The 19,760-nt window shown below is 47.9% G+C and overlaps 1 protein-coding gene and 1 long non-coding RNA gene across 3 annotated transcripts in view; one reads left to right on the top strand and one right to left on the bottom strand.

Moving 5' to 3' along the window:
* Nucleotides 1–15,842, bottom strand: part of SLC13A4 (solute carrier family 13 member 4) — a 47,915-nt gene extending 32,073 nt beyond the window's left edge. The window contains exons 1-2 of the mRNA XM_003134643.4: nucleotides 14,964–15,842; nucleotides 8,897–9,025 (exon numbers count right to left, since the gene is read on the bottom strand). Of these exons, the coding sequence (XP_003134691.1) occupies nucleotides 8,897–9,025; nucleotides 14,964–15,062 (228 nt within the window). The 5' untranslated portion in view covers nucleotides 15,063–15,842. The remainder of the gene's footprint in view (nucleotides 1–8,896; nucleotides 9,026–14,963) is intronic.
* LOC106506763 overlaps nucleotides 1–19,760 on the top strand; it is a 77,043-nt gene that overhangs the window by 56,493 nt on the left and 790 nt on the right. Inside the window, exons 7-10 of one of the 2 annotated variants that reach the window (XR_001302304.2) lie at nucleotides 1,187–11,338; nucleotides 11,725–11,774; nucleotides 13,457–13,787; nucleotides 14,882–15,216. This is a non-coding gene — a long non-coding RNA (uncharacterized LOC106506763). Of the gene's footprint in view, nucleotides 1–1,186; nucleotides 17,902–19,760 lie in introns of those variants that run through there. The other variant, XR_002340480.1, reaches the window with a different exon arrangement.

The following is a 19,760-nucleotide window of genomic DNA, read 5'->3' as shown; positions in this document are numbered from 1 at the left end:
AGACTCAGAGAGGTTAAGGAAGGTTACCAGGATCACAGGAGGAGTGGGAGAGCTGGGATCTCAATCCAGGTCCATCTGGATGCAAAGCTACTATACACCATGCCACTCAGGGCGGCTGACTGGAAACCACTCATCTAATTCAACTCCAGGGGAAACTCCCAGTCCCCCAGGCCAGCCCACATTCCTTATCCTGACACTGGCCCCAAACACCCGGGCCTGGTCCGTCCAGTGGAAGCCTCAGGCCCAGCTTTCGCAGGATATTGGCCCTGTGCTCTTTTCTCTTCTTTGTTTTGATATGGACAAAATAGATTTATTAAGATAGGATGCTTGTGAGATGCAAGTGGGCAGGCAAGGAGGCTCTCACCCAAGGGGCTGTGCTATTTTCTTATTTGGTGTTTGGTGGGCTCAGGTCTATTCATGTGCCATCCCTGCCCCCTTATAAGTGATGCCACATGTTTGGGTGATGTAGCCTGGGTGTAGTTGGTGATCACGAATAGCACAGTCAAGTGAGGAAAAGTGAGGGCTCTAGAGTCAGCCAGAACATGGCTGTGTGACCCTGGACAAGTTATTCAGACTCTCTGGGCCTCATTTCCCTCATCTTAAAAAAAAAAGAAAAGAAAATGAGGACTGGATGAGCCCGTACCTTTTGTAAAGCTGTTGTGAAGTTTAAGTGACACAGGCACACCAGCTAGTGCGGCCCACCACATGGACATGCCGGGTTCCTGGTGGCTCTTCTTTTAGCAAGTTGTTTAGACAAAAGCCGACCAGGTCTGAGGCCACCAGCACACACAGAGGGCCCAGGCACAAGAAATAAAATATTATCCAGTGGTGATACTGGTTGGTTTTCTAGCTCACTTGTTTTTCTTTTACGTTAAAACCTTGGTTATTCAGAACCCCTCTGGGAATGCCAGAGTCCCAGAATTGTTGAGGATGATTTTAATCGCTTTCTAAAATGTGTTGCATACTCACGCTGGCCACAAGCATTCCTTTCCCCACTATCTAATTTCTAAGACTCATGTGCTGTGAGTTGGGAAACTACATAACGAAAATTGTTAGAGTTATTTGCAAAGAGAAAAGAAATTTGAAAATGAGGGCTCCTCCCATGGCTAGGGTACATGGATTTGGGGACGTTTGTGTTGGCAGTTTTCATGCCTTAATGGCTTTTCTGCTCTGTGGTTTTTCTTAGTGTGCCAAATTGCCGGGCTTGGAGAGCAGAGGTGTCTCTGGACTGTGTTGAAGAAGAGAAGGGCTCAAGCAGGCCGCTTGGCAAAGGTGGAGCAGAGGGCAGCAAGTAAGAGCTCAGGCTCTGGTGTTTGGATGACTGGAGTGCCAATGCTCGCTCTCTACAGGAGAGCTGTATGTTCTTGGACCAACCACTGAAGCCCCTGCCCCCTTTACTCTAACCTTTTAGGTAACAATACACAGCACAATGAATCCATCGTGACGTGGGCCTTAAGTCAGATAATGCAGACAGGCCTGGCACAGAGGAAGGGCCCAATAAATGCCCATTGTTATCAGTACGGAAGTGAAAAAATGAAATGCTTCAAGTTGAGATTTAGCAATCAGCGTGATCAAGTGAGGGGATAAGAGAAAGGAAGTAAGAAGGGGCAAAATGGACCTAAAAGACAAAGAGTCCCCCAAATTTTCCTAAGTGGAGGGTGAGTACATGCCAAGAGCTTTCTAACCCAGCCTGGATTGAGAGGCACAAGGACAGACGTGCTGGTGATGGAGTCTATTCACTGACTAGTTCATTGTTAGTGAATTGCAAGTGACATCTGTTAGTGATGAGTTTTAAAAACATCATGTTCTTTAGTCACAGAATTATTTATTGCCCTCTAGATATGTCAGATTTTAATTTTTTTTTTCTTTTTAGGGCCACACCCATGGGATACAGGGGCCGAATCGGAGCTGCAGCTGCCGGCCTATGCCACAGCCACAGCAACGTCAGATCTGAGCCGTGTCTGGGACCTACACCACAGCTCAGGGCAACACTGGATCCTTAACCCACTGGGCGAGGCCAGGGATCAAACCTACATCCTCATGGTTCCTAGTTGTGTTCGTTACCACTGAGCCATGACGAGAACTCCTCAGATTTTAATTTTTTTACAAAGTTTTTGTTTGGTTGGTTTTTTTGTTTGTTTGTTTTTTTTGTTTGTTTTTTTTAATGAGAAAGGGGAGTTGTGGATCTAATCCTAGAAGACTGAGGAGAGGGGAAATCTGAACATTGATTTCCGCTCAGTGCTTTTGTCACTGAGAACGGGGGGGAAGACAGAGACAGATCACAACTCATTCGAGCAGGTAAGCTGGGTGCTGTGTTGGCTTTCTGTGAAGTGATAAGCTTTCTCACTCGGAAAATGCTACAATCCTCACGACTCCCCATGGGGTGGGTATGTCTGATGCTTTCATTTTCCACATGAGTAAAATGGCAGGCCAGAGAGGTTACACACGCGAAGAAAAGCATGTTGCCCTCCATTCCATTTCTACAAGGACCAAGCCATTAGCCCCTGCAGCCATATACCCCGAGGGGAATTTAGGATGGAGAAAAACAGGGAACATGTTGGACTTTGGGTACTGGCCCTAAATAGTTAAGATGTATATCTGGGGAATAATTTCAATGACCTCATCTTCTTGCTTCTTCCCATAGGTAGAAAAGCACTAAAATCATTAACTTGAGATGCCTGTTGTGATTAGCAGTAATCTTTTGATGTTTGACTACCTGTTTCTTTTTCCAGAAAAAAAAAATTCATATATATCCTGGCTCCTCCCTTAACTCTCTGAGCAGTTCTTCTTTTATCTGAGAGGCTGTCTCCTGGGCTATAGTCCTCAGTGAGTTTCCCGCATAAAACATGACTCACACCTTTTATATCCGGCAACACACAACTTGCTCAAGTCTAGTGAGGGACAAAACTAGATTCAAACTCAGTTCTACCCTACTTCCAACTTGGATCCTGACCCTTTCTGCAATGTCACTGTCCTGGTGGTGGCAGCCAGAGGCTGGCAGGTTGTGTGGATCTGTGTCTTGACATGGGCATTGGTGGCATTGCATGGATCCTATCAGAAAAGCATCCAGTCTGCACCCTGCTGCTGGCTGCACAGACCCAGGCTCTCTTTGCAAGCTGGTTGAGAGGGGTGGGGTCTCTTCATGTGGCGGGAATGGGGCAGACCCTCAGGAGCCCAGTGATGGTCTCCGGATGTGGACCTGTGATACCGCTCCTTTGGGTCTTCTGAATAATTCTGCAGTGACCCTAGGAAGGGATGCCTGCACTGGCTCCCCCTCAGTGCTGAGCTAAGCCTGCATCAGAGCTGGCGCCGTCTCACTCCTTGATTTCCACCATTGCCCTAGCAGTGCAGCTAAGTCCAATGTGGCTGCCTGTCTGCCTTTCCCTGGGGGCAGGAATGCTCTTTCAGCTGGGTAAGTCTGTGTGGGCTCAGGCACCCTCCTCTTCACCTGTCTGTATCCCAGAGCGTAGAGGTTTTCAAGCTACTCACTGCCTCTGAAACTTCAGGGGCTACTGTGGGAACAGGGGGCCATAGGTACTGGGGGAAGGGCCCAGGCAGCCAGGGCTCTGGGCCACCATGCCCTCTTCCATCTATTTTATGCATTGATTCTCCTAAGATTTAGTTTCTCCTAAGAAAAGGTTTTGTTGCATAAAAAACATTCTTTGCAAACCCAACCCTGGAGAAGTTGAAAGCTGAGAGACCCAGATGGGTGCTGACCTGGCCCAAAGTCAGCCCAGCTCTTGGAGAACCTGGAAATGCTGACTTTTAAAATGCCCCTAGTTTCCCTGGTACCGTATGATCTGCCTCTGTAGCTCTTCTCATGGAAATGTTAGCTTGGCCTCAAAAGGCTGCAAGATCTGTAGGTTCCTGGTACCAGGCCCTACTTATGGCCTGGGTGTGGGCTGAGCTCTGGGCTGTGTCTGGACGGCTGCGGATGTTGGGCAGCCTGGGTTTAGGTAGGTGGCTGGGCACAGATGCTCAGCCTGTATCCTCACAGGCCTGTATGTGGGGGTGGGGTGGAGGTGGAAGGTGTTAGCCTCCATGGTGATTAAAGTCCAGAAAGGCAGAGTGGAAAGTGGCATATGAAATAGCCCTAGGTTTAGACAAACAAAGACAGGGTCTAGGCACTGGTCAGGAATCCAGCAGGTCAGAAAGGTCAGGAGCCAACAGGGAAGCAGGTTTCATGACATCAAACTCAAGCATCACTTGGCTGTAGAGGCTGTTTTGTTTTTCCAGCTGGAGCTGCTTTGCTGCCTCTCTTGCCCTGGCAGGAGCTAGCATCTGAATGAGACTTGCTGAAGGCCTGCAGTGAAGGGCCACTGAGACAGCAGAGAGAGAGAGAGGGAGTGAGTGTGTGTGTGCACCTGCGTTGAGGAGGTTAGAGATAGAGAGGAGGTGAAATCACTGCCAGAAGCAGTTCCTGACCCTGGGTATCCCTGAGACTTTTTACACGTCCCAGTGTTCAAACCATCCTGTTGAGTTCCCCAGAAAGCCCCTGACCCTCCATATCTATGCCATTCTCCTATAAATGGTAAATCTTAGCTCTCTTGATGGACACAGGTGCTGTCCCAGGCTATGGTAGCACATTAGAAGGGCTTAGAGGACTTTCAAGGCAGATGGGATGATAGCGATGAGAATCACAATGGAGGCAAAACAAACACACACCAGACTCAAATCTAAAACAGGGGACTGAGCTCTGTACACCAGCAGAGGGTGGATACTTACAAGATGATAGAATCCTAAAGTCAAAGGGCCCTTAGAGCCCAGCCCCTCTTCCACAGCATGGAGTCTGCCTCTGATGTCCCTGACATGGTCATCTGGCTTGTGCTTCTGGGGACAGAAACACCAAGACCACGTGTGGCCCCCGTTTCAGACCCTCCCCCACCCCCAACTGCCCCCCCGCCCGAGACAGCATCTCCTTTATGGTGCTTTGTCTCTGGTTCTGGCTTGGCCCTTTGCACCTGGTGTGTTGAGCTGTAGAAGCCGAAAATCATGGCCCTCTTGAGGCTTCTCTGCCTTCCTCATGTGACTCAGCTTCCAGATTTCAGACAACCTGGCTACCCAGCTCTGAATGAATTCCTTATCCAGAATTGATGTGCTGGACACACATTTATTAATTGAGCAGATGTCAGTCCATACTGGCCAGCAGTTAAGGGTGCCAGTTCTAGGATCATGCAATCCTGGGTTCAAGTCCTTGCTTTACTGCTCACTAGCTGTGTCACCTTGAGTAAGTTACTTAACCTCTCTGAACTTCAGTTTCCTCCTCTGTAGAATGAAGATAAAAATGATGGGCACTTTACAGAGGATCAAAGATACAGAGTGCATGGAAAGGACGGCATGTGGTAAAGGCTCAGCATTTCAGCAGCCACCTCGATCAGAGAGCTGACTCATACCGAGTCTCTACCCAGATAAAAGCCAAGGGTCTTTTTTACACAACTGCTACGCTTTATCCTATTAAACTTCATTTTGCCAGTTCTAGTCCATTCTCATCCTGGCAACATTGATTCTGTCACTGTACAGTAGTCTGAGCAGTTCTGATTCATCTGCAGATCCAATAACGTGCCTCTTCTATTTTCATCTGTGCTTTCTTTCCAGTGCAGTGCCAATAGATTACTCAAGATTCTTTAGGTTCAAGTATTCAACCAGCACTCAAGTTATTCAACTGTGCTATCAGCCAGCCCACATTGGCTCCTCTGAGTCAGAAACTTTTATCCCTGGAACTATTGAAGCCTCAAAAGAAAAAGTTAAATTATGGTCAACACCTTCTGTTTAAAAGGCCAGGGAAATTATAAAGCCTTAAGGAAAGACCTCAGTCAAAAAGTGGTCAGTAGAAAGTTTGGGCATTCGACAAGGTGAATTTCATTTATCTAGAAAATGAGGCATTACTGCAGAGGGTCTTCTGTGAAGCTATGCACACAGTGAACTCTTACTACCTAGGGACTGGCAAGTCATCACTGTAAAACGCAACCGTTTACACGCACACATCCAGCCCCAGGGGGAAGCTCAAAGCATTAGCTACGAGATTCAAGAGGGCAGTAATTACATATTTTTTCATTTTTGTCAGCTGCAAGATATCTGTAACATCCCATATGGCATGTGGTAGATAGGGACTCAGAAAATATTTCTCTGAATGTTAACTGAATAACCTGAGGGACAAAAGCCACAGTTTCAGGGTCACACTGATCTCATTTTCATGCATTCCTTCATAGGGAGAGTACACGTGATGGACCATCAAGAAACACGACAAGTCACAGAGGGCGTGTGAGAGTGGCCCACGTGTATAAAACATCGTAAATTTTAGATAGTGTGAATCTTGGTATAGAGAGGACATGTCTGTAGCAAGTTTATATCTGATTTATTTCAGTACCATTTAAAGGACAAAGATATCAGGGGGCTCTGAGGGAAGGGAACAATGCTTTTAGCTGAGGTTTTTGGAAAGGCTTCACTGAGCAGGGTAGGATTTTAACAGCTACCCAAGTAGCTGGGCCTGAGTCCTGGCAGGGGGCTGGGCAAGCACAAGGTGGGTTTGGGGAGGGACAAGGAGATGATTTGTCCAGAGTAGGGGCTCCTGTAGACCCCGGCCTTGCTTGTCCTGGGAACCTGTGACATGGGCTGGTGTAGGGGTGAAGTCGGTGGTATGGATAATTTCTTTATTTGCAAAGGTAACTGGCTCACAAAGGCTATAACCCATGTCCTCTCCATGATGGGCATTCCCTTTAATCTGAGTGTAGAAGTCTAGCTAAACAGATTCTATTTGCTCCCTGTAGCCCAGCTGTTAAGTAACATCACCAGCCAAAGCCACTTCAGCAAACAGATGAGGTGGGATTTCTCACCTCAAAAGATAAAATTTGCCCCCGGCTCCTCCAATGCTTTCCAGCTCTAGCCCCAGCCATAGCAACACCTAATGCTGGGACAGTCTTTATTTTCTCCTCACGAAGGCATGTTGCCTTCACAAACGACTGCCTCCCTAGAACTATAAGGTAGGCCTTCTAGGTTGTGCAGATGGGTGGGCCCTAGGATGAATTGTTGCCTAGCAACATCCCCAGTGGTGGAGAAGCTGATTGGCCCACCTATCTGTAGATCCCCCTGCAGGAAGCCCCTGGGAAAATAGTCATCTACTTTAAGGCAAGGCATGCTGCTGGCTTTTGAGCTGCCTGTAATGAAATACATAGTATTTTAATGAATATTACTTAAGTTTCTTTCTGTAACTTTAGTTTTTTCTCTACTCTCTATTTCACCCCCGCCCCCCATTCACTGGCTTTTGCTTTCACAATTTTAAAGAGAAATCTGCAGAACAAGTTCCTATGTTTTTCTTAAGAAAAGTTATATTTAAGGTTGGTTGTTCTTTTAGGCACACACACAGACCCAGAATACCTGTTCTCTTTCCACAAAGGAAGAGGAACAATTGAAGCGATTGCCTAGTGCTTCAGGCCCCAGGCTAGATTTTATGTGGGCCCTCAGGGTATTGGTTTAGGACCCATCTCCAGGCATCAGAGCACTGCTGAGGGTTTGGGGATCCTGTCTTATGGGAGAGTCTGAGATTACTATGACTACTCCGTGCCGACAAACAAATAAATAAATGTACCAGCAACCCCCAAACCAAAATGCCCTGCAAAATAAGCAAACCAAAGCTGGCCAGTTGAGTCCATCCAGTAGGATAGCCTGTTAATTTGTAGTCAAGTACAGCAATTAGGGGATGGCTTTGCACTGTCAAGAAACATCCTACTACCCATGGTTGAGGCATTCCACAGACCAGGTTTAATTATTCCTTCCTCACAGCACAGATGCCCCATTCTTACCATTAACCTGCCATGAAGCTACATAATACTTGGAGTGTTTTTCTTAGGGTGCAGTAAGCAAGTACACAGACCTTGACAGCTATGAGTTTGAGTCCAGTTCTCCTATTTCCTACTTCGTGATCTTGGATAAGTTTCTTAACTCTGAACCTCTCACCCCATCTGTGGAATGGACATATTAATATCTATTTTGTAGCGATCTTGGGAGTAATAGCAGATACAGCTCTTCTGGTTCTTAGTAGGCTCTCAAACATTGGTTCCCTTTCCTCTTTCTTCTGTGCCTCTGTCCTTGGCTAACCTCTCCCATTCTGTCTTCTTCAGAAACCCTAAGCAGAGACCAGGTGCTATAAGGAGAGCGTCCAGAGGAACTAGGTGTTAATGAATGAGGACCGTTCTTCCTCTTGCTCCTGGTTTCTGGCTGTGATGTTCTTCTTTTCTATCTGTGGTTGGCTTAAGTGTTTGCCCTGAAATTTGACACGACCCTGGACTTCATGTTGCCAGTATCTGTTAGAGCTGTAAGCATGCCATAGAGAGAAAGCGTGAGCAGAGGGCAGACTCTAGGCAGGCAGCAGTCAAGGAGAGATCATCTCGAATGGGAGAAGAAGGGACAGAAATGTTTTTTAGACAAAGTCAACGAAGACCTTGTCAGGACTTGGGGAAACACGGTCTGTCTCTCTGGCCACAAGCATTTATCGAGCACCTACTCAACATGGGCTCAACGTTTACCATGAGATTCCAAAGACCCAGGAGGCCTGATTCCTGCCCTTTTGTGCTTATTGTCTAAGTGGACAATCAGAAGACTGAGAACGATTAACAGCAGTCTTGCTGACTGTGCCCCGTCATACGGTTGCTAAAGGGTTTCAGGCTGAAGGAACAATTGGATGTGGTTAATTAAAAGGCTTCATGAAAGAGGCAGTTTGAGGGAGAGGAGAGTCATGGATGGATGGAAAGGAGCTCAGGATCCAGCAGAGCAGGCACCAAGGCTTAATGTTAAGGAGTGGTTCGGAGGGTGAGAGAAGCCCCTCCTCCAGTGCTTTGTGAAATCTCCCTTCACCGGCCCAGCAGGGACCGAGCAGGGGGCTGGCCACGAGTGGTCTAACCTCGTTGGATCGGAGGACTCCGAAGAACGGGTAGAGGAAGGCAGGCACCAGGGCTGCAGCTCCAAGAGGCACCGCCTCGGACACCCAGTACACAGCAGTCACGATCAACACATAAGCACACGCAGCCTCCTGGAAGGGGAAGAAAGTGGGCAGTTAGTCACAGGAACAGCCACTGCCCCTGAGAATCCAAAGGAGACCCAGGGCAGAGGTACCTGGACTCAGACATGGGCACTGGGTCACAGTCCTGGAAGGTGCAAAGCTGTATTAGGCAGAGGAGTTTGGTGGGTGAAGTTATGGCAGCTCCTTGGGTGGATTGATGCCTGGCACGTGGTTTGCATTGGTTTGCAACAGGGTGGCCACAGGACTGTTACGCTATCATTGCCCCACTGGTTCCTGAAACTGAGCAGGGCAGGGACTGAAATTAATTGCAATGTCCAGACCCAAGATCATGTACTATACAGGCGATGATCACAGCTTTGACTTGGTCGAAATAGAATATTTTGGTTTCAAGTTGATTAGACACTAGGTTCTTAGGATAGCTAAAGGTAGGGATTAAATTGTGTAATTGGCAGCTCCTGTCATGGCTCAGCCATTAATGAACCCGACTAGTATCCATGAGGATGTGGGTTCGATCCCTGGCCTCGCTCAGTGGATTAAGGATCTGGTGTTCTCATGAGCTGTGGTGTAGAATGCAGATGTGGCTTGGATCCGGCACTGCTGTGGCTATGGTGTAGGCCAGCAGCTGCAGCTCTGATTCGACCCCTAGCCTGGGAACCTCCCTATGCTGTGGGTGTGGCCCTGAAAATACAAAAAAAAAAAAAAATTGTGTAATTGGTTGACATATGGGTTCTGAAATTGGCTCATTTGGGGCTGGATCATTCTCTGTGTGTGTGTGTGTGTGTGTGCTGTGCTGTGCATTATGAAATGTTTAGCAGCACCCCTGGCTTCTACCCACTAGATGTCAGTAGTACCTCCCCAATTGTGACAACTAACACTGTTTCTAGACTTTGCTAAATGTCCGGGGGTGGGGAGGGGAGGGATTATCGGTGGTTGAAAACCAGCGCCCTAACCAGTGTCTAGGACTTCACCCCACGTGCTCGATGCACATGGGAACATCTTTCTGACAAAGGGAGTAAAGAGCACCATCCACCTGGAAGGGAAGTCCTGGACCTTCCCCAGAGTCTTCCCTTTGCTGGTTGTGTAACATTGGGGTGCACACAATAAATAAGTACAACATTCTTTTAAAAAAAATCAGTCCTTAACCTTATCCCCCAGTAATGCTGGTTAACCGTTAATCAGCATCTGGAATGGTGCTGATTAGCACTGATGAGAAGGGTCACTGGCTTACTCTCGGGAGAGGTCACTGTCCAAAGGGCTTGAACACTGGATTCTGGAGGGCCGCTGTGCAGAAGATCCAAGCTGCCTGTGGATTCCTCCCTTTATACCTACTTCTAAACCATCTGGGCTCAGGTCTGACCTGCCTGGAGGCTGGCTGGTGATCAAGGAACCTGACAGATCTAGTTCTGTTTATCTCTCCCTTGGGTTCGGAACACGCGTCCTCAGACTCTTAGACAAAAGTTTCAAAAGGTCACCGAGATCAGTGAGGGGCGTCAGGAGGGATTAACCCAGCCTGGCAGGATGGGACCTTGCTCCCTCCTGATATGCATGGATTATGGGGTTGGGGGTTGAGAAATGGGAACTGGGCCCAACAATTGTTGACTGTGGCTCCCACTGAGATTTCCTCTGGGGCCAAAAGATCAGAGAGAAGTTAAAACTTTTGGAAGTGCTGATAAGACAACAGAAGCAATAGTGGGGGGTGTGTGTGGGGGAAATAAAAAGCCTCCATTTGGAAAAGAATGCAATTTAGAGAAATGTTCCCTTTATCGCAGAAATAAAAATACCTAAAGAAGCCCTAAGCACTTAGCCCACTTGAGCTCACTTTTCCCCATCTCCTTCCTGGGAAAGAGACAGAACAGGGGTGGGGGGTGGGAGTCTTGATTCCAGTTGAACAAAATGAGATAGAATGTCTTTCCCTCATTGAGAAGTCCTGTGCCTTCCTGAGAGCCTTCAGCCTTTCTTGGCTTGGGCATCACAGGTCCAGGAGTGGAGGGAGGGGAGTGGGGCAAGAGAGAGGGAGAGGGAGAGGGAGAGAGGGAGAGGGAGAGAAAGGGAACGATTTCCTGCTACTGTGCACCATTTTGGTTTGAATTAGGAGAATTTGGGTTAAGTCAGGGTAAACTTTGTTTTGTTTTGTTTTTTCTAGGGCCATACCTGAGGGATGCGTCTACGACCTACACCACAGCTCATGGCAACGCTGGATCCTTAACCCACTGAGCAAGGCCAGGGATCAAACTCGCATCCTCATGGATACTAGTTGGATCCATTTCCACTGCACTACAATGGGAACTCCCTTTTGCTCCTTTTCAACCTTCTCAAAATTCGGTAGGTAAGCTTATATTCACATAACTCAGGATATTCTGTGAAGTTTGATTGCAGGGATGCTGTCCCCCCCGCGTCTGGCTGGGGTCTGGCAGAGAGCTCAGTCAAAGCTGCCTGAACTGCGCTGGGCCCGTCTGCTGGCTACCAGGTCTCTGTTATCTACTGGAGAAAATCTTCTGGAGACCCCCGGCCCCTTATCACTGCCACTGGTCTGCAGGTGTGTGGGGCTGGTGTGTATTCAGGCCTTGAAGGGATAATGTTGTCATTTCTTCTTTTTTGCTCCCGTTTACAAATAAAGGAGTGAATTCAAAGTGGCATTTCCCCAGACGGCCTATTTCCTGACTCTGCTGCTAACTAATGTTTGCATCTGCTCCTTCCTTTCCCCACAGTCGGATCACCTTGATGAAATCCCCTCAGACTTACTGGGAAGGAGCTGGAGGTTTGTTTATTTGGTGCTGTAAATGATAGAAGGGCTTCTTAAAATTTGGCTTGGGAAGTTCCCATTGTGGCTCCGCAGTAATGAACCCAACTAATATCCACGAGGAAGTGGGTTTGATCCCTGGCCTTGCTCAGTGGATTAAAGATCTGGCGTTGCCATGAGCTTCAGTGTAGATCACAGCCATGACTTGGATATGGTGTTGCTGTGGCTGTGGTGTAGGCTGGTAGTTACAGCTCTGATTCGACCCCTAGGCTGGGAACTTCCATATGCCACAGGTGCGGCCTTAGAAAGTGAAAAATAAGTGAATTGGCTTGGGAGTTGGGTGTACCTTTTATGTCACAGGGGCACCGAGGCAGCGCTTAGTCATGGGCGCCCCCTCTTGGCCTCCCCTTCTGTAATATGGGAACCGAGTCTGGGCCTCTGGTCTTAGAGGGTTGGGTAGGAAAAAGGGGAAGGTCATTCTCATTTTTCCTAAAATGCGCTGTGGCTTTTGTCACGTTGAAGAGCCATCGAAACTACAGGCTGGGAGTTCCTGCCCAGGTCACTTCTCTCAGCTCTAGCCCATTTAGGAATCTTAAAGATTAAATATCAGAATCTAAGTCCATTTAGGAATCTTAAAGATTAAATATCAGAATCTAAGTGTGACGATGCAAGAGGTCCAGGCTCCTTGGTGCTTTGTGCCTGCTGTAGGAATGGTGGCCTCAAGGTGCTTCCACATCGTCATAGAGGGAGAGGAGCAGTATCTTGTTGACACTGGACAAACGGAGAAATTGTCTTTGCATCTGCCTCCAGCCCTGAGGGCTTCGGCCACCTAGGCTCCGTCTAGCTGCCCCAAGGGCTGTGGGGTCAAAGGAGCTACCCTCCACTAACCCATGTGCATACACTGGGAAACTCTGAGGTATCACATTTCTATTTTCTTGAGGCCCTGGTTCTCAACTGGGGCTGATTTTGTCCCCCAGGGTATACTTGGTAATATCTGGAAGCATTTTTTTTTTTTTTTGTCTTTTTAGGGCCACACCTGCTGCATATGGAGGTTCCCAGACTATGGGTCCAATCAGAGCTGTAGCCACTGGCCTACACCACAGCCACAGCAATGGAGGATCCAAGCCATGTCTGTGACCTACACCACAGCTCACGGCAACGTCGGATCCTTAACCCACTGAGTGAGGCCAGGGATCGAACCTGGGTCCTCATGGATACTAGTCGTGTTCATTAACCCCTGAGCCATGATGGGAACTCCCTGGAAGCATTTTTGACTGTCACAGTTGCTGGGGGAGAGGGAGCATGTGTGCTAGGGGCATCTAATGGGTGGAGACCAGGGATGCTGCTAAATGTCCTACAATCACAGGACGGCCTCCCCCCATGACAAAGGATCATCCCCCCCTCCAAACCAAGTGTCACCAGTGTGGCTGCTGAGAAGCCCTGCCCTAAGGAGAAACTCAGTGTGAAAGAAGGGGCGGGGTCAAGGAAGGCCAGTGTCTCCTGTTCTTAGCAGTCCAACTTTAAAAATCTCTTCAAAAATTATTCGTAGAGCCCAGCAGAGCAGAGGCTCACCTTTCCTTCCTTTTCACTCCTCTTTTTTCCCACATATCCCTCTTTTGTCACATTTATAGATTACTTTGCCTGCTTTGATGGATGACTTGTTATTTTACTTTTTTCTTCTTGTGGATACTTCTCACTAGTCATTGGTAACCAAGAAGCTCAAAGACAGACTCCCAGAATGAGAGGAGTCTGGACCATGGTCCCCAAAGATGGAGCTGGCTTAGGGGACACAGGGCTGCCTGATGCTGCCATGGAGAAGAGCAGGTGCCACTGGGTTAGCATTCCCTTAATCCATCTGACATTGAGTAAAAAACAAAAACAAAAACATGAAAAGAAAAAAAAAAAAAAAACTCAGCCTATTTGGACAAAGCAGAAAATTGAGTCGTGTGCAAGGCCAGGAACACTGTCAGCCCGAATCACTGTCTGCTAATCCCAACCCGGTTTTCATCAGTGACTCCCTGGCATTCTGAGGTATTTATTCTACTAAAGATTTAAACCAGTTTGTTTTTAAGAAACATCCTAATCCCTTCTAACTGTGTAATTTAATCTTGGTTACTAAGTTACTAAGGGAACTGATTTCTCCCCCCACAAAAACGATTAACCCCTCTTAGCTTCTTTTTCCTAAAGTCTCAAGGGTAGTGCCAGCTGGGGGAAGGGGTAAGGACACAGGGAGAAGGAGGAGGAATGGGAGGAGGAGGAAGGGGAGGAGGAGGGGAGGAGAAGGAGGAAGGGGAGGAAGAGAAGGAAGAGGAAGGGGGGGAGGGAGAGAAGGAGGAGAAATGGGAGGAGGGGTGGGGGGAGGGAAGGAGGAGGAGGAGGAGGAAGGGAAGGAGGGGGGGGAGGGGCGGGAGAGAAGGAAGGAGAAAGGCGGCAAATGATGGTCCTAGAAGTGGAGCCAGCGCTGTGGAACTTCTGCTCACACGAACCTGGACAAAAATTGGGTCACAATCTAGAGTTGGAAGCTCTTGATTCTTTTTTATGGAGGCATTTGTTGTGTCTCCTTCAAGAGCACAGAGAAAACTCAGAGGATGCAGATAATCCAAGGGCCATATGCATGGGACCAGGGCAGGCTGCCAAGCTCTCCTTTCAGCTTAAGGTTCAGAAGGATCGGGAGAGATGAAGAGTTTCAAATTCTGGTTATCAGAGCCCACCATGGTCGCCCACAGACCCTGGCTAGATGCGCAAGGATCCCAGCCCACCCCACCCCAGGCCAGGGGCCACAGTCCCTCCATCCCCCATCCTCCTCCTCAGCATCTACTGGGAGGTCTTCCTGTCCAGGCGCTCTCCCACACCGGTGAGCCCCCACATGGCAAACAGGGGCTCTCCAGAGCGTCCTCCTCCTTATTGGGGTGTCCGCCTGGCCCTGCATCCACAGCAGGCTGCCCACTGCTCTGTGTCCCACACAACTGCTCCTCCAGCCACTGCCCCTCCTCTAATCTCCCTCCTGGCTGGGGGCCGTGGGGTGGCCCATGCAGAATGGGGGAGAGGGATGACAATGGCAGTTTTTAGGCAGAAAGTATGTCAGCCTCCTCCAGGAAAGCATTTCCACTTCTTTCCACCAACAGAAAACCACGCCGAGCTTGGCAAACACCCCACTCCCTCCACCGACCCCAACAGGTGGGGTCGGGGGGACAGGCCGGTACTCACGCTGCTGGGATGGAGCACCGGCAGAGGCAGCAGCAGGAGCGGCACCAAGATGATGAGCAGCAGCTTCCTGGCTCGGAGAAGGCCCTTCAGCAAGCCCATCCTGGACCTCGAGTCGCCTCCTCCCCCTCGGAGCCTTCGCGCCAACCAAGTGCCTGGACTGCTTGCGATGCTCGCCCCCAGTCAGAAAGACTTCTCCAACCTTTCTTGGCTTCCAAGAGTCCTCTGGCCTCTCCAGGGCAGAACAGGAGGGCAGGTACAGGCCCTGTTTGCACCACAGGCTGGGCTTCTCACCTCCTGTTTTAGGTGGGATTGGCGAGCATAGTTTTATGCCCGGCCAAAAGGAAGCGGGGAAGGATGCTAAATGGGCACATAATGGCTCCCTCTTTGCTTGATCAGTAATGGAGTAACTTCATGCTAAAGCGCAGCCAAAGCCCCCTTAAGCAATCTAGATTATTCCTCTGCTGCAGCTGTTTGGTTTTGAAGAAGTCATTTAAGAGCTTTAAAAAAATTAAAAATACCGAACACCTCCATAATCTTCCTCTCTCTAATGGCCTGTTTGGGGCATTACCACTTCCTCTTTCTACCTGTGCTGGCTGTGCCCCCTTCCCTTTAAAAAAAACAAAGCAAATAGACAAACAAAAAAAAGACACAAAAAATTATCTAGTCCCTTCTTTCTTTAAAACAAACCCCGAGTTTGTCAGCACAGGATGCAGACTTCAGGTAGAGCTGGTCTCCTCTCCCAGGACCTGGCACCTTAACTCTGTGCAAATTTCTTTCCTTCTGATTGATTTCCCATTGTAATTTGCCTTGAGCCTGGGCCTCCAAAGCAGGAAAAAAGTCCCCAAGACATTCCTTTTTGTCACGGGACAAAATCTTGCTGGAGGCCCACCTTAACTTTCCTTCACCTATGGGAAGCAGGACACAGGCGGTGGCCCCGCCCATTCCTCACAGCCAATCACCGCGTTGGAAAGAATGAGTCAGTATCTCTTCCAAAGGCAGTTCAGGATTGGTCCCAGCAGGGGCCTGCTGATTTTGCAGAACCTAAGCAACTTGCAGAGCTTATTTTTGTTTCTCAAACGTCCCAGGGGCTGGAGTGATGGCCATCTTTGTAAACATAATCCCACTTCCCCGAGCACTGCTTCAACATTTCAGAGCATAGGACACCGATCTTTCTCTGGGAGGGCCACTTGCTGACCTAGTCCTTAGGAAGATATGTCTGGTTGCAGGGAGAAAATGAAGTATTAATCCTGGAGAAATTGGCCCCAGAGTACACAATATTAAGTCTTTTGGACTTCCCTGGTGGCCAAGGTCCTTGGCATGAGCACCTGGGTGAATACAAAGCATCTGAGTCAGCAGAGGATGTTATGTCAGAAAGACCACAGGCCTTTTAGGAAGAGTGGAAGGGAACTGCCCCTCTGGAAAAGTCTAAATGCCAGTCTCGTTTCAGAGACGCATGAAACCCAGATGCCAATGGTCTTTTGGGCTGGAGTAAATGTTCGTAGGCTCCTCTCTGAGGCTCTTTACCAAAACGGAAGGCTTCTTTTGGCTGGTATGGAAGGAGAAGGTGGGAGGGCAGGAAAAAAAATGGGTGGTTTCAGGTATAGGGCCTTTTCAGCCCTTGGACTCTGGAATTTCTGCTGCTTACAGATCAGGAGAAGCATTTGTCTTTTCTCAGAAAGGTCATGTGGATCCGGGGCAAAGAAGAAAGAAAAAACAAAAGGAAACCCCCCACACTTTTATAACTGGTGGTCCTTGGCAGCATTGCCTCCATCTGAGAGATGATGAGCAGAGTCAAGGGTTATGAAATGCATGTTCTCTTGAACTCACAGAATGCAAGGAATGGCATTTCCAGGTCTGCAGCTATGCCAGTTGGAAATAATCCCCAGGCTAAAGGCAAAGTAACTCCAGAAAGGTGACTCCATAAAACGCGTTCTTCTTGACCTCTAAGGCAGGAGCACCTGTGGACAGCCCTGGTCCCCTTTGAAACTGGCTTGTCATTGTAGGCTGAGCCTCCATGATTTGTCTCTTTGAATGCATATTCAGGACTGGCTACCATATTTGCTATATTCGGGCCTCATTTTTGTGATGATTTTAAAACTCAGAATGAATGCTACCACGTGTGTGATGTCTTGGTGGCAAACATTAAAAAGACTGGATGAAAAATAAACAGCTGTGGAAGTCAGCATTTGCTGTCAAACCCAAGGGCCACTTCACATTCCTTGGTGAGATAATCTGAGATAACAAAGATTCCATTGAGCCTGGAAATTCCATCAGGACATTTTTATTACATCATAAGTGAATATTTGTTAAATAAAATTACATCAGGTGAGTGGCACAGTAGGACCAGTAGTTCTCTTTTAGAACTCTATCCATTTTCCAGTTAAAGAAAACATTTTTTTTTTCTTTTTAGGGCCACACCTGAGGCATATGGTGCAGCAGCTGGCCTACACCACAGCCACAGTGACACCAGATCCAAGCCACATTTGTGACCTGCACTGCAGCTTGCAGCAACATGGGATCCTTAAGCCACGGAGCGTGGTCAGGGATTGAACCCACAGCCTCATGGATACTAGTTGGGTCCCTAACCTGTTAAGCCACAAAAGGAACTCTGAGAAAACAGTTTCTTAAGAAAATTTTTTACATTCTTCAAGAAATGTAAGTCAGATTCCACTTATAAGAGGTATTAAAAGTAGTCAGACTCTTAGAAACAGGAAGTTGAATGGTAGTTGTAAGGGGCTAGGGGGAGAGAGAAGAGTTGTGGTTTCCTAGGTATTGCTTTTTGCGTGATGAGCAAGTCCAGCTGTCTGTCACCCGACAGTGTGCATATATGAACGATACTATACCACCTGCTTAGAAATGGGTCTTAGAAATTTAGATGGTAATTTCATATGATGTGTTATTTTTTAACCATAATAAAAAATGAAAGATATTAAAATGATTTAGGAAAGTAAAGAGCACCATGTAAAGTCATTTAATAAGCATTTAGTTTTAGACCCGTGCCCTGTGGAGATACCTTCTGACTGACTGACCACTTAACGTGATTCTCCTTTAGTTAGACTCAGGTTGAGATGACAGAGCAATGACAGTTTCAGCATGTAGATGATTTCCAATTTCTCTTGAGTGACACCAGAGGTAGCCATGAGAATGCCAACTACAGAGGAAACCCAGAATTTTTAGATCCTAAAATTTCCCAGCAGTATAGAAATGGCAGAATGTTTCTCTTAAGTCACAGGCAAGTTTCACTGCCAGTATCACACCTGGATTATTCTGTGAGTAAAAGGACAAAATGGGACTGGGCTGTGACTGTGGTGTGTGTGGTGTGGCATTAATGAGGCAAAATGGAAGAGTCCATTGCTGTCACTGGACCAGTCCTCCCCTGCTCACTGGGCAAAGAGTCAGGTTTTTGGGTGGTGGTGAGCAGAATATTTGATTTTGCATGGAAATGAAGTCATTGCTAGAAGACTCTTCGTGGGTAAACAATTTGTATTCAGACTAAAATAGTGTTTAAGGATCTAGTTACTGAAAATGAAATCTTCATTTGTCTTTAAAAAGGTTGTGCCCTTCTTGTTTCTATTGTTCAGTCATTGATTGCTACACCAGTATGGACCTGACATATTGGTACAAAGTGCCTTTAATTTTTTTGTGGCAGGGATAGGGAACTGTCATTGTGGTCACTGGTCCTAGGAGCCATCGTCTCTTTCATGGCTCTCCTACCCCTGGGAGCAACTGTGCATGTCCTAATGTGGTAGGCGGGGACGACAATGGTGGGTCTTTCCACCTGGTGACTAGAAGAAAGCTTTGGGATCCTTTTTTTTTTTTTTTTTTTTTTTGGTCTTTTTAGGCCCATACTGGCAGCCTATGGAGGTTCCCAGGCTAGGGGTTGAATCAGAACTGTAGCCGCCGGCCTATGCCACAGCCACAGGCACGCCAGATCCGAGCCATGGCTATGACCTACACCACAGCTCATGGCAATGCCAGATCCTTAACCCACTGAGGGAGGCCAGGGATCGAACCTGAGTCCTCATGGATACCAGTCAGATTTGTTTCCACTGAGCCATGATGAGAACTCCTCAGATCCTTTTGGATAGGGGTGCAGCCCCAGGGTGGGTGTAAGGCTGACTGTCCAGTATTACACAGTGTCTAGGGGTTGAGATCTCTGCTGACCCCCACCCCAATCCACATCCAGGACAAGCACAAAAATGGAAGGTTGGCCGGGAGGCTCTCTGCGTTCTGGGCAGTCCCAAACTTGTCTGTATGTTGCCCTTCGTTTTAATCAGGCAGTGATCCCTGAAGGAAACTGTGCATCCAAGCACAGACTGCAGAGATAGCGAGAAGTCACCCAGAAGAAGCTTGGAGATGCCTCGAGGAATGGTTATAAAGATAATCAGAATCAGGCCCAAAGACAGAGCAGCAGAGACACCAACTCCAGTGTGAAGCAAGAAAGAGACAAGGGGAGTGACCATGTCAAAGAGAATGTGTAATATTAGAGAGAGAAAAATGGAACAAAAAGTATATATATCAAGAGTCTGAATTTGAGGGAGATAAAACAGCAGGATGATCAGGGAATGAGAACCAGAGAGACTGAGAGCGGCAGGATGCAAAACTGGGTTTTCTTTGGGGCGGAGCACCTTCTCACCGCACGCTGGTGTCCCCCCACGAGCCCGAGCAGCTTGTGCTGCCAGGCAGAGCTCCCGTGCTCAAAGATTGTAAAGAAGTCCAGACCAGCTTTCATCATCATCAAATGACAATTGTTAAATACCCATTTCAGAATCAAATTTAGCCCCACGAATCCTCGCT

This window comes from Sus scrofa, chromosome 18, assembly GCF_000003025.6.
Source record: "Sus scrofa isolate TJ Tabasco breed Duroc chromosome 18, Sscrofa11.1, whole genome shotgun sequence".
Classification (NCBI taxonomy): domain Eukaryota; kingdom Metazoa; phylum Chordata; class Mammalia; order Artiodactyla; family Suidae; genus Sus; species Sus scrofa.
This window is presented reverse-complemented; position numbering and strand designations above follow the sequence as displayed.